General features: G+C 43.9%; 1 protein-coding gene across 1 annotated transcript; it reads right to left on the reverse strand.

Annotated features, from left to right (window-relative positions):
- Positions 1-3,846: 3,846 nt before the first annotated feature.
- LOC141464598 (coagulation factor X-like) lies at positions 3,847-13,305 on the reverse strand. The gene is made up of 5 exons (XM_074147648.1): positions 13,230-13,305; positions 10,522-10,653; positions 8,563-8,738; positions 7,734-7,854; positions 3,847-4,394 (listed from the first exon to the last, which is right to left on the reverse strand). The coding sequence occupies exons 1-5, from the start codon at positions 13,303-13,305 to the stop codon at positions 3,847-3,849; spliced, it is 1,053 nt and encodes a 350-aa protein (XP_074003749.1).
- Between the last annotated feature and the right edge of the window lie 1,081 nt (positions 13,306-14,386).

Genomic DNA, 14,386 nt, shown 5'->3' on the forward strand with positions numbered 1-14,386 from the left:
GGGAGTGCATCCCTCAGCCCTGACTAAACGCCAGCTGGTCCAAAACAGGTGACTGTGGTCATGTGTAGTCCTGGTCAAGAGCTAGCAATGAGTGACACAAACTAATCCCATTTACATGCCAATGTACACTCTGCTCATATGAAGCACCATTATCAGCATCCATGCTTATAAGCAGCACAGGTCTTTGCATGTACAGAAGCTGATTGAAGGGCTGGAGCACCTCTCCTATGAAGACAGGCTGAGAGAGCTGGGGTTGTTCAGTCTGGAGAAGAGAAGGCAGTGGGGACACCTTATTAGCAGCCTTCCAGTACCTAAAGGGGCCTATAGGAAAGATGGGGAGGGACTCTTTATCAGGGAGTGTGGCGATAGGACAAGGCGTAACGGTTTTAAACTGAAAGAGGGGAGATTTAGATTAGATATTAGGAAGAAATCCTTTACTGTAAGGGTGGTGAGAGCAGGTGGCAGTGGAACAGGTTGCCCAGGGAAGTTGTGGATGCCCCATCCCTGGAAGTATTCAAGGCCAGGCTGGATGGGGCTTTGAGCAACCTGCTCTAGTGGGAGGTGTCCCTGCCCGTGGCAGGGAGGAATTGGAACTAGATGATCTTTAAGGTTGCTTCCAACTTGAACCATTCTATGATTCTAAGCTACAAAAATGTCAGCTGATCTTTACTCAGCTAGCAGAGAGGGTTAATTCTTGGTGAGAATAAGATGGGTTATAATTCAGTTGAACGCTTGGACTGTTGTCAGCCAGTTCTGTTCACCACCTGCAGAAAAAAAAAAAAGCTTTTCTTGCCAAATCCAAAGAGCATCAACATTTCTAAAAGCTGGAGGAACTTGCAGCCATTTCAGAGTGTCAGCGCTGCCCTTCTGGTGCGGTTACAGATTGCAGGAAATCCTGGGGAAGTGGGCAGGGGGGAGGAATGCAACCCCAGGGAGCGCTGATTCTCTCATGTGGATGCTGCACCCACAACAAGAACTTGAGCCTGGCCACAAGGTTATGCGAGTCTCCTGACAGCCTGGTAGCAAAAACCAAAGCCACCTTAGAACTACTTTGACATCTGCCCCATCCCTGGAAGTGTTCCAGGCCAGGTTGGATGGGCCTTTGAGTAACCTGGTCTAGTGGGAGGTGTCCCTGCCCATGGCAGGGGGGTTGGAACTAGGACCATACATTTCTCACATTTTCTCTGATGCCATCTTCCCATTGCCCTAACCTGGACTTCAGGATAAAAATGGCTAAGGAGGGCTCACAGAGAAACCTGAACAGAGTAGGTTGATGGTATTTCATGCCTGGGAATGCAAACAGGGAGGTGAGGAAGGAGAAGCTCAGATGACTGATTCCTCTGAATGCACATTCAGCTAAAGATGGCGATCAAAGCCTATTGAAGGTTTCTGTGCCTTATGTAATCTGTTATGAATAAACTAGGAGCGCTGCAGAGCTGGGGCAAGTGGTAACGCAGGGCTGGCTAGGAGGAGAGATGGATGGCAATGAGGGGATGGGTCAGCAAGTGCAAGCCCTGTGCAATGGTCTCCCCATAGTCCGTGGGACATACCTGCGCATGGCACACAGTTCCCTATATCAGGTTCAGCTCTCTCAATATATAGTGTAGGGCTGACCTATAATCAGAGGTTTCAACAGAGGTTCTTCTATAGGAAGTCAAGCAGGGGTAAATCCTTTGGAGCGGTGATGGGGTTGTATATGCAGCCATCACGGGCTGAACTTCTTTCTGTGGCTTGAATGCCATGACCTGCGATGTGCTGTCACTCTGGCATTGAATTCATTTGGCAGTCCTGAAGTTCAGGAGATGTCAGACAAAAATGGGAGGAAATAATACAAATGGAACAGACTCTAGCATGATTTCTCTGAGATTTTTGTAGGGGAACAGGACAGTGGTCATCACAGGACAAATTTAATCACCCTATTCCTTTCAAACTGATCAACACAATCCATATTAAAAATTACCCCAAAATGGTGACTTCAACAACTTGCAAACTGGATATAGTGAAGCCAGGGAACGAGAAAAATGTTGCATGTTTTATGCCACAATATCATTTGTAACATCCATCTTTTCCCTCTCTTCCAAAATATGTACTGACACACTTTTTAAAGTACATCACAGAGTACTTAATTTTTCTGTAGAGACTCAAACATCTTAATATCTAGTTCACCATTTTTATGTACCACTGAGCTGGCTGAAAAGCAAGTCTTTTTTTCCTCCTGGATTGGAATAAGTCAGACAGAGGATGTCAGGTTCAGCTGATTAGAGAATCAGGCTTTTCTTTGTCTTCAAAAATTATTTATCCTTGTAGATTTAAAAACTCTTCAGTCTTGAGTAATTTAAATAATGCTTTATATAAATGATGACTGTCCCGGTTTGAAGTAAAACAGAACCAATTTTCTGTTTAGTAATTTTACATCTTAGCTAGGCCTCTTCTAACTCTCTGAAATTAATGGCATATTGTGGAGAAAACTGCTCGTTCTCGGAATGCTAAGACCAATGTTTGTGCTCCATACCAAGGAATGGCATGCAGAGAGGCCCTTGCTTATACTTATTGCTATAACAACCAAGGTCGGCCAATTTCATTATTTGCCCCCTTAGAGGGTCGGAAATGGAAAAACGTAGAGGGGTCACATCTGTGGGGAGGAGTGGACAAGACAGGTGACCCAAACCTGACCAACTGGGGTATTCCATCCCATCTGCCCCATGCTCAGTATAAAAGCTGAGGGATCAAAGGGTCAGCTCTCTTTCTGCAATGGCCGACGTCCAGAGAGGACTCTGTCTGTTCATCTGCCTTTGATCCCGATCCGTGTGTTCCTGACTCCAGAGCCGAAACCCAGTTCCCATCCATCACCGAGTCCAGTCTGGGACTTTCCCAGTGCCTGCTGGCGACGTGACTGTCATCCTGGGAGCTTGATACGGTTTTGTATATATTGTATCTATTTCATTATTTTCTTCTTTTTTATTTTAATAGTAATTCTTCATTAAAGTAGTTTAGTTCATCTTAAACTTCCAAATCTCCTTATCTCTTCCTCTACTCTCTTTTGGGGTGGGGAGGGGGGGGAGGGAAGGGCCATCTGTCAGTCTGGTTTTAGTAAATTCGGCTGAAACCACGACAATGACATACAACAGTATTGTAATTTGCAGGGTATGCAATGCATTCACTTTATTATAGCCAAAATCATGACATCAAAAACGCTGGTGAAGAAAGTATCTCAGAAAGAAAGCAAGAAAATATCAGAACACCAGTGATTTTGGTGATGATAAGGAAGCCCTTACAATCCAATGAAATTCATGTAACAACTCATTTGATCCAGTGACACGCCCAGTTATTTAGACTTGTGTGGATACATGGGTGGTTTTTGAATTTTCTAGCTTTTTCTGTGTACTTGTATATAAATCTATAAAATTAGGTAGCTTTTCCAGAGGCTTTTAAAATGCTGTCTACTCCAATGCTGTCTTACTTTGATATGATCCTAGTTTGGTTTCTTTCTATAAAGCATGTAGTGCCACAGAAGTGTTGAGTTAGTTCCAACTTTCCTTGCAGTGGGAGGGGTCTTATCAGCACAGGCAAAACCTTCAATTGACAAATTTAGGTTATCACAGCAAGAGCAGAAGGAGTTCCTAAACCATTTGAAGAAATTTCAGTATTGTCCAAAACCAGTAAGCTCTGTTTGAAGCCCAATCCCACCTTCTGAAAACCAGGCATTAGCTCATGAAGAAGTAGATGGTGTCTCTTATGGGAAGCACGAACTATCAGAATTTTAGCAAGCATGTTAAAAAGAGAAAAATATTACTTAGGGATCAGGTCTGATGGCTAAGACAATTAGGTTTGTTAAATGTCAAACCACTAAGAGTTTTCTGTCAAAACACTTCTTACCCAGGGTAGGAACTTTGACAAGTTGGTGTAAACTCCATATTTCCCTTGCCTTCCACACCCTTCTCCCCAGCTGATGATACCAGTAACAAAATAAGTGCCTTTGTATTGGGTTACATGTGGGCCTCCTCCATCTCCCTGGCAGACATCTTCTCCATCTTTATCATATCCAGCACAGAACATGTTTCCTTTGACTGGGTTACGAAGGGAAAGCTTGCAAGTGTCCCTGTCCACATAAGGGATTTGAAGCACTTTCATTCTTTTGACCGTCTGCCCAAGTTCAAACCTCTTCCCAAAGCCACTGACAATTCCAAATGTTTGGTTCATCAGAACGTTCTTAGCAAAGTCTTCTTCTGGAAGGCATGCTGGAACAACATCTTCAGAAAATGTGATAGGTTCCTCTAATTTGAGAAGGGCTATATCATTGTCAAAAGTTTCTGTATTGAATTCAGCATGTGCAATTATTTTTTCCACTCTGTGCATTGATCTACTTGGCTCTTCATTGTCTTTGTCCACCATCCCTGTGTCAGATTATTAAAGCAGTTGTTAATAAGACAATACCAACAAGGCTAAACTGCCTCTCAATAAAAGCAGGGTCCAAGTTCCTTGCACTTTGTATAGGCATTGTACTGTACAAATAAAATAGACCACTCCTGTATCCTGATGCTGTAGCCTTTTATACCAATTTTGGAGGGAGTTTGGAGGGCTGCCAAAATGCCAAGCAAGTAGAAAAGCAGAACTTTGCTACCAGAATAATGCTTTCAATGAAAGCTTTGGTATAAAGCTTTGGGCTTCATTACAATATTCTCAATGACACTCTTATGATATCTAATCAAAAGCCTCAACACAGAAGGGAAGGATCTTGCCCCTCTCATTTGTAGAGCAACATAGCCAAACAGACTTAAACACGGTATAGATATTCATTGTCTTTTAAAACTTTAATGTTCTGCATACAAAAATTTACGCGTTTATATATATTTAGTCTTTCTCAATTTGTATGAAGTCTCCGGTGGGGGATGTCAAGTTCAAGGGTAGCCTCGGCTGCAGTGACCACGAAATGGTAGAATTCAAGATTCATAGGAAAGCGAGGAGGGTGTGCAGCAAGCTCGCTACCCTGAACCTCAGAAGAGCAGACTTCGGTCTCCTGAGAGATCTGATTGCCAGGGTAGTGTGGGAGAAAGAACTGGAGGGGAGAGGGGCCCAAGAAAGCTGGTTGTCATTCAAGGATCGCCTCCTCCAGGCTCAGGAGAGGTGCATCCCGAAAAAGAAGAAGTCAGGCAAAATAGCCAGCAGGCCTGTGTGGATGAACAAGGAGCTGCTGGACAAGCTCAAGACCAAAAGGGAGGCCTATAGAGGGTGGAAGCGGGGACAGCTAGAATGGGCAGAAAATAAAGAAACTGTCCGAGTGGCCAGGAATCAGATCAGGCAAGCGAAAGCCCAGGCAGAACTAAATCTAGCCAGGGACATCAAAAACAATAAGAAAAACTTCTACAGATATGTCAGGGACAAAGACAAGACTAGGGAAGTTGTGGGCCCTCTCCAGAAGGAAATGGGAGACCTGGCCTCCCAGGATATGGATAAGGCTGAGCTACTGAACAACTTTTTTGCCTCAGTCTTCACCGGCAAGGGCTCTAACCACACTTCCCAAATCACGGAAGGCAAAAACAAGGGCTCTGCAAATGAAGAACTACCCACAGTAGGAGAAGATCAGGTTCGAGACCTATTAAGGAACCTGAAGGTGCATAAGTCCATGGGACCTGATGAAATCCACCCACGGGTCCTGAGGGAGCTGGCGGACGAAGTTGCTAAGCCGCTTTCCATCATATTTGAGAAATCGTGGCAATCTGGCGAAGTTCCCGCTGACTGGAAAAAGGGGAACATAACCCCAATATTCAAAAAAGGAAAAAAGGAAGACCCAGGCAACTATAGGCCTGTCAGCCTCACCTCTGTGCCTGGCCAGATCATGGAGCAGATCCTCCTGGAATCTCTGCTAAGGCACATGGAAAATATAGAGGTGATTTGAGACAGCCAGCATGGCATCACCAAGGGCAAATTGTGCCTGACAAATTTGGTGGCCTTTTACAATACTGCCACAGGCTTGGTGGACAAGGGCAGAGCAACAGACATCATCTACCTGGACTCATGCAAAGCGTTTGACACTGTCCCGCATGACATCCTGGTCTCAAAATCAGAAAGTCATGGGTTCGATGGATGGACCACTTGGTGGATAAGGAACTGGCTGAATGGCCGCACTCAAAGGGTTGTGGTCAATGGTTCAATGTCCAATTGGCGGCCAGTGACGAGTGGAGTTCCTCAGGGGTCGGTACTGGGACCAGTGCTGTTCAACATCTTTGTCGGAGGCATGGACAGTGGGATAGAGTGCACCCTCAGCAAGTTTGCCGACGACAACAAGCTCGGTGGTGTGGTCGATGCACTGGAGGGAAGGGATGCCATCCAGAGGGACCTGGACAGGCTTGAGAGATGGGCTCGTGCAAATCGCATGAAGTTCAACCAGGCCAAGTGCGGGGTCCTGCACCCGGGACGTGGCAATCCCAGGCACAAACACAGGTTGGGCAGAGAATTGCTAGAGAGCAGCCCTGAGGAAAAGGATTTGGGGGTGTTGGTGGATGAGAAGCTCAACATGAGGTGGCAGTGCGCGCTGGCAGCCCAGAAAGCCAACTGCATCCTGGGCTGCATCAAGAGAAGTGTGGCCAGCAGGTCGCCGGAGGTGATTCTACCCCTCTACTCTGCACTCGTGAGACCCCACCTGGAATACTGTGTCCAGCTTTGGAGTCCTCAACACAGGAAGGACATGGACCTGTTGGAACGGGTCCAGTGGAGGGCCACGAAGATGATCAGAGGGATGGAGCACCTCCCCTATGAAGACAGGCTGAGAGAGCTGGGGTTGTTCAGCCTGGAGAAGAGACGGCTCTGGGGAGACCTCATAGCAGCCTTCCAATATCTGAAGGGAGCCTACAGGAGAGCCGGAGAGGGACTCTTTGCCAGGAGATGTAGTGACAGGACAAGGGGTAATGGTTTTAAATTGGAAGAGAGGAGATTTAGATTAGATATTAGGAGGAAATTCTTTACTGTAAGGGTAGTGAAGCACTGGAACAGGTTGCCCAGGGAAGTTGTGGATGCCCCATCCCTGGAAGTGTTTAAGGCCAGGCTGGATGGGGCTTTGAGCAACCTGGTCTAGTGGAGGTGTCCCTGCCCATGGCAGGGGGGTTGGAACTCTGTGGTCTTTAAGGTCCCTTCTGACTCTAACCATTCTATGATTCTATTCTATTCTTTGGGAATTAAATGGACAGACAATTGGAGCTTAGGCAAACAATTTTTTCTTTCCTATTGTAGGCTGACTCCAATTTTTATGACTCAGAACACCATTTTTCAGTGCTTAAAACTTGTGGTAAACTACTTTTCATAAATGACACAAATAATGAATCTGAGGTTTCGGGTATGGAACAGTCTCAGACTAGTATCTACATGCTGTCAAAATAGTTATGGCTCACATCTGAATGAGGCATCTGAAATTCTTCAAGGTTTGGCCAACACAGCAAACTGCATAGAGGTGTAATGTTAGACCAATTTAATTACATCAACTCAACCTTACTTCCTCGTATACCTTCCTGGTTTATATTTGGCTCCTACCATATATCAGCTATGCTAGGCCACAGCCAAGCTTAAAGAAACTGTACATTCAACAAAGTTGAACACGTATTTCGCTGTTAGTCAAGGGACAAGATGAGGCAGTGAGAAATAAAAAGAAGGTAAGAAAAACTCTTGCACAGAGTTCAGTGTCCTGCAACACGGGACTGTTTCTTATTTTTGTAGTAAAGGGCAAAATGAGAAGCACTTACCGACAAGAACCCGTAAGTTTTTATACTGGTTAATGCATTGAGCTCCAGAAAGTATAAAATACTCATTCAGAATTGTTCCCCCACAAAACCATTCACCATCCTCATCTTCTATTAGAACGGCCTACAAAGAGAGAGAAGAAAGATAAAGCACAAAAACATACATACAGAGAAATCCTGAGCAGCTGGCTGAGATTCAAGCAGTTTTTCTGAAAGTAGACATTTTCATACGTATTTTCTGTCAAAGGTATCCTTCATTCAGAGGTCATGAGAGTTACACTGAGGAGCAGCCACCACAGCGGGAAACTTGTCAAGACAGACCTTTTTCCCGGCTCAAAGCAGAGTTTGCACATTCAGGCTTTTTACCAACAGGTTTTGGTTGCTGTTTTTTAAAAAAAATTTAGCTGGTACTGTAATAGCACTATTCCTGTTGGGGTTGCTTTTGTTTCGCTTTAGTCTTGGCCACAACAGGAACTCAGGCTATTCTTCTGATGCTGCAACCTGACTAACGGGGTGGCTGGCAGGGAAGGGGCCCGGTGGCTCACCCAGCTCTACGTCCTGTATCTGCAACCCTAATCCTTCCTGGCCTCCTCCTCTCAGCATTTGCTTGATGCTGAAATGAAGGCACAACGTCATTCATGGTAGGAGACCTGTGCAGAATCGCAGTACTCAAGAGGGGGACAACCACCCCATATGTGGACACCAGGGAATTCTGTCTCAAATCAAGTTAGCCCCCTTTGGCAAGCGGGGATGAGTATGATGAAGCGCGAATGGCTGCTGGTCCTGGTGAGCTGGGTCAGGTGTTAAATATCTCAGGATAAGGGTGCCTTACATGCCATGGGCACACACTGGGTAAACTGTCAGCCTCCCCGGTGATCTCTGGATGGCTGCTCGGGGCCTCAGCGGTTTCCTCATTTTCAGGATGAGCATCTGGGCTTGCTGTGGTTCCTCCAACTTTCTCTCGACCGGCTTTATAATTTCTCTGAAGTTTACCACACGGGAACTTGACTGCAAAGGCAAAACCAAAATACTAATAGTTGATGTCTGGATGGTACTGGGACTTTGAGGCACATATCACATGCTGAGAGGAAGACGTTCCTGTCCATAACACTGAGCAAACAGCTGTGAAGGCTCAGCTGCTGTTACCAGCCTTCACTTCAGCTCAGAGCTACCTTTCTTGCTGATTTAAGCCAATATATAGGATGCGGAGGACCATGGCCTCCCATCTCTGTGGGGGGTGGTTCCCGTGCTGTCGCTGAGGCACTGAGCCAAGTGACATACAAGGGACAATAACCTCCAGCAGAGCAGAAGGACAGACAGTTGCTGTTGAAAACAATCTCTGTCACTGAAGTGCCATTCAACAGACATTGTCTGACAGAGCCCTTGGCATAAAGGACAGTTTCATGGCCAGAAAAATAAATCTGGCTTCCAGTGCACCTTGTGTTGTTCATCATCGCAAGAAATAATTCAAACCTGTTGTAACATGGGTTTTGCAGTCAAAAGCAGCCCTTAGAGTTACAGATAGGTATCTACAGTGAAGGAAAATGGCTTGCAGGGAAACAGGTCACTTTCAGGGAATCAACTCTTCATGAAAATGAGAGAAAACGTGCTTAACAGTTCAAGAAAAACTCCTTGACAGTAGCCTTTTGCAATCAAATTAGGTGTGCAGATGTCCTTATCAGGGGTGGCTCTGCTAGATTTTTCAAGAAATTAAGAAAAACTTTACAATTCAAAAGGACTAGAATGGTTAAAAAATGAAAATCATTTTCCACTTCTAAAACTCGCCCATTTTGAACAAGTGGGCAAATGGGTTTAGAATTTTCAAAGTATTGAAAAGGTAAACATCTTCCATTATTGGCACCACTATTTTCGTATACCTGCCATTATTGAATCTTTTGCAATTGGGAAACTGAGCAAAGTATTATATGTTAGAAATTATAAACTCATGACACCAATTTGGAATTAAATTGCAAAGGACATTATAACAAATATTATCAGACAGAAGAATAAATTAATAACTGGTAATGTTCACTTTGAAAGGAGACAAAACTGATGGATTTAAATTCAATGTCGGTAGCTATTCATGTATTTAGGTTACTATAGAAAAAAAATATTACAGAAGACATGTTTTTAAAAGAAAATAGAAAGGCAGGTTGTATTCCTTTTAAATGGAACAGGTGATATTTGAGGGGAAATAAGTGAAATATAACTGCAATCACATTATGTCATTACCACTGAAATTATAATGAGTCCTTGTGAACTCTGCATTGTAAAGGGAGAAGTTTCTTGGGTGCCTACTCATTTGGATCTGTAGATGTCCAGCACAAGCTGGAGGCCTTGAAAACAGACACCAATTCTCACCAATGAGAAATCTAACCCATTCCTTTCTAACAAAACCTCCTGAAGCCCGAGAGGTCTGTTTCAATCTGTGAGTGAAGAGAAATCAGCACCCCATTGTAATCACCAGTTTCTCATATAGCTTTGTACCTGCTGGGACATAGGTTTTGCAGTCCGCTCCGCGAATGCACCCACTTACACAGAATACTTCCGTGCGTTATTTTTGCCACTGCTCATTGCTCACAGTTGCTTAATTTGATGTTACTTAAATTATGACCTTTGGCTAAGATCTTATTAACTTTGTTGGCAACACCTCAAGCAAATGATGTGAAAGGCATGAAGAGTCAACATGATTCCTTATGCTACAACAGCACTACAACACACCAGCACTTCCCAAACAGGGTGAAGATGTGATGTGTGTGCCGTAGAAGGAACTTGAAGTGTGGCTTCATACCTACAGGAACGCAGGTTTTGTTGTCATTGCCCAGGGCATAGCCAGCAGCACAGGAACATACAACTTGATCATCTTCAGCTTTGCAGAACTGCTCACAGTTCCCGTTGTTGACTTTGCACGCATTTGGTATGACTGCAAAGGAGATAAATTTATAGGCAGGTTACAAATTTGTGGTCATTTAATAAAAGCACAAGTAGCTCATAAAACCTCGCTTGCAAGAATTGGTCAGCCCCCCCACCATTTGGGGAAATTCTGTGCAATTCCTGTCAAAGGCCTTAGTAACAACAGTTGCAACTATCATTATTTTAAAAATGGCAAGTTGTCAACATTAAGTAGACCACTACTATTTTACATCCTATTCTGTGTTTCCCAGCTATACCTGACAACTCTTCGAGGTCAAAGGAAGGGATAATCCATACTCACCAGTACAGGGTACTAAGTATTAGTACAGGTACTAAGGTAAAGATGAACATGGGTGTGGGTGACAGGCTAAAACTAGCGACAACTGAAGTATCAGTAATAAACAAAGTACTGGACTTTTGGTAGACCCTTGCAATATTCCTTTTCCATCTGCATATGGCTCACACTACTCACCTGAGCTCAGTCCCCGGCACCGCAAGATCACAGGCAGAATGGGAGAGCTCTTTCTGGCACTAACAGTGTGAGAGCAAGGAGAAGTAAACCAGTGCTAACAGATGCTGTTTAACCTGTTCCTATAGATTCACAATGAGTTTCCACAGCTCGCCCACACAGCCTAATCTGCTCCTTAAGTAGTCTTACAGTGTCTAAAAAGTGTTTCCTAATATCTAAACTGAGTGTCCCTCACTGTGGTGTGATCCCATTACTTCTTGTCCTAGCTGTTCATCCTCATGAAAATGGAGATTTCTTGGTTTTATTACATTTTACAAATTTCCTTGGTTGTGTATTGAAGGACTGAGGGTGAAATTTTGTTTATGTTTTTACTGAATTGCCTTCTATTTACGTTGGACCACTGTTCCAGTTTCACAAGGTCATCTTGAACTCTCATCCCGATTTATGGTAGTCCTTCCAGTCTAGAATGAGCTATAAATTCAGTGAGTAAACACTCTCTTCCATCTTGCATGTCCCTGTGGAAAATACCAAGTATCTGAGGTCCTGTATGGAGCCCTGCACGTATAATCTTTCAACCAATTAGCACAGTTTCTCAATCAGATGTGCACCAAGCTTATAGTAGTTTAATCCAGGCCATGTTTCTCTTTTTGTTACAATAAAAGCATTATATAAAATGATGTTAGAAGCCTCCCTTAATGGAGAGATCTGACTTGTACTGCATCTTTTGCAGCCACCCAGCCTGTTATCCTGTCCTTGGAGGAGACAGATGTGATTTGTTCCTAACTAGTGCAACTCAGCAGTTTTTTTTCTCCTTGTTGGACACAAATAATCTGGTACTTTAGGGAATAAAAATCTTCTTCTCCATTGGGAACGGGCTAACATTCTTCTTGGTCTCTCTTCCAATATCCATATACTTGGATCAGCCCTAGATTTTCACATCATGTTTATCTTACTCTATTTACTCCTTAGCTTTCCTGGTTTTATCTCAGGACGCTTGCAATTCTTTTATACAGATCTAGATTTTTCTATACTTCCTTCTGGATGTCAGGTCATGAAGGAGCTCATGATTTTACCTAATCCTCCTGTCCTTTCTTGACCTTGGCATAGTTTGGACATGTGCCTTAAACACTTCGGGGTTTTGTGGGTTTTTTTAGAAGTAGCCAGATTTTTCTCTCTTTTAAAAGATATGTTAATTTTATTCCCTTGTTTTTCTTTACTTCCTTTATGAGCTCTGTCATTTTACAGCTATTTTTATTAAAGTAATCTTCTGTCTTTGTATTGTCAGCCACTTCTAATCCATTGATTAAAATCAAACGTATATGAGTGCACTCAAAATTTCAAAATTGCTTCCTACATGCTTGTATGAGAAAATTTTCCTGGAAACCTCCTGAAGACTCTCAGGACACTGTATGTCCCATTAAGTACCTTTTCCACCTCATCGCTGGGATGTCAAAATCTCCCTTTTACTCCCAGCTCTTGTAATGTTGGTGACTCAGGTGTTTGTTCAGTTGTGTCCAACTAGTCCGCTGTAATCACCAAATGACTTTTACAGCAAAAGTAAACAACAAAGCATGCATCATGTCTGCTCTATGATTTACATGCTTCACTCGTAGAGAAGCATCTCAGGCTCCAACCTCAAAGACAGGTGAGACACTTCCTCAAGTGGAGACAGGATGTTTGTGTTGAGACTCAGACAAGCACAGTGGGTGACGGTGTGGGGTTCTTGTTCCCCTCTGCACTGTTAAACCTTGTGGGGTTCATTTTGTCACCCAATAGCTTATGAATGGATAGTAAGGATTATTTAATTATCACATCTTGAGGATGGTGAAGAACAGCACATTGTTTGTGCTGTCAGTTCGAAAGCCCTGCATATTGACATATTAACTCCGTATTTTACACTGGCATAATTATTTCAGACCAAAATGTTATTCCTCTAATGACTCAGGCCTGGATATTATTGCACTGCAGCAGACAAATTGTAGCAAGGCAGGTGAGAAAGCAAAGCTACCAGGTTTTCGCTCATGTCACCCTGGTCCACAAAGCACAAATAATGGCATATAATTACCTGTGTTCTTTAGGCAAAGTAGCACAAAGCCAAGCTAAAGCAAAGGCTGTACCTGTCTGCACCAGCTGAAGGAAAAGGAGGACAACGGGAAAAAGCCACATTCTCCCGTGGTGACCTGCCGTTGCCATCCTCCGAGCTCACTGTCCGTCTCCCACCCGTTTCTCTGCAGGGCTCTGGGTCAGCTACTAAATGAGAAACACTACAGCACAAAGGTCACTAACACATGAGAAAACAAAACCTCTAAGAGTAAAGCCTGGGCTCAACGTCAGCATGGGACAACATTAAAACAGAAAAAAAGCCACTGTGCTGCAGCAGTGCCACCCTGATAGCTTGTGTGTGCCTCACGTCAGCAAAGCCCCTCTCTCCTGCACAGGCAGCATGGAGCTGGGTTTGCCACCAAGGCTGTGAAACCTGTGTATTTCAGATTCCTCAGGAAGAGGGGACTCCATTAACCAGGGCAGGTTCTGCCTCAGCAGAATAACATGTGGTCGCATGGTTGAACTTGGATATGCCTTCTTCACTGTCAAGCATTGGAACAGGCTGCCCAGGGAAGTGGTTGAGTCACCCTACCATGATATATACCATGAGGTATTTAAAAGATGTGTAGATGCAGTGCTGAGGGACATGGTTTAGTGGTGGACTTGGCAGTGTTAGGTTTACAGTTGGACTCAATAATCTTAAAAGTCTTTTCCAACCTAAATGATTCTATGCTACCAAAACTCACACACAGAGTCTCTTGCCCAGATACATCATCTTGGACTAGGAGTGAGCAATATCCTACCTCTTCTATTCTTTGTATTAGTCCTTTGCAAAGCCTCAAAGTGATTGCAGTCTTTACTTACCATCCTTCCTTTCTTCCCTTTCTTCTCAGGACTGGGTTTTCCTTGAAGGCTGAGGAAGCCTGAGCACCCGGGGGTAGATTAGAGCTACTTCTTCCACCATCCTTGGCAAATATCAGCTCTTACCTAAACCAGCAGTGTTTGCTTACCAGGAGGAGTTCTGGTATTTTAAAACCCACCAGTTTACACATCAGTGTGCTGTACCTCTTGCCTGGATTTTGCAATCTGTTCAAATTTTGCTATGTGCAATTACGTCAAAACGATTAGTCTACACAAAAAAAGTGTGCTTTAATTCTTTTCTTGCAGGCCCTAGAGTTGTTTATGGGCTTTGGTAGGAGGCCAAGATCAAACAGGTGCTTGACTCCTGTCC

This window comes from Numenius arquata, chromosome 1 (genome assembly GCF_964106895.1).
Source record: "Numenius arquata chromosome 1, bNumArq3.hap1.1, whole genome shotgun sequence".
NCBI lineage: Eukaryota > Metazoa > Chordata > Aves > Charadriiformes > Scolopacidae > Numenius > Numenius arquata.

Coding starts and splice junctions, on each gene's coding strand:
- LOC141464598 (XM_074147648.1), bottom strand. CDS start 13,305: ATGGCAACGGCAGGTCACCACGGGAGAATGTGGCTTTTTCCCGTTGTC. Junction 10,654..13,229: donor CCTTCAGCTGGTGCAGACAG/GTACAGCCTTTG, acceptor TCTCCTTTGCAG/TCATACCAAATGCGTGCAAA. Junction 8,739..10,521: donor CAAAACCTGCGTTCCTGTAG/GTATGAAGCCAC, acceptor TTGCCTTTGCAG/TCAAGTTCCCGTGTGGTAAA.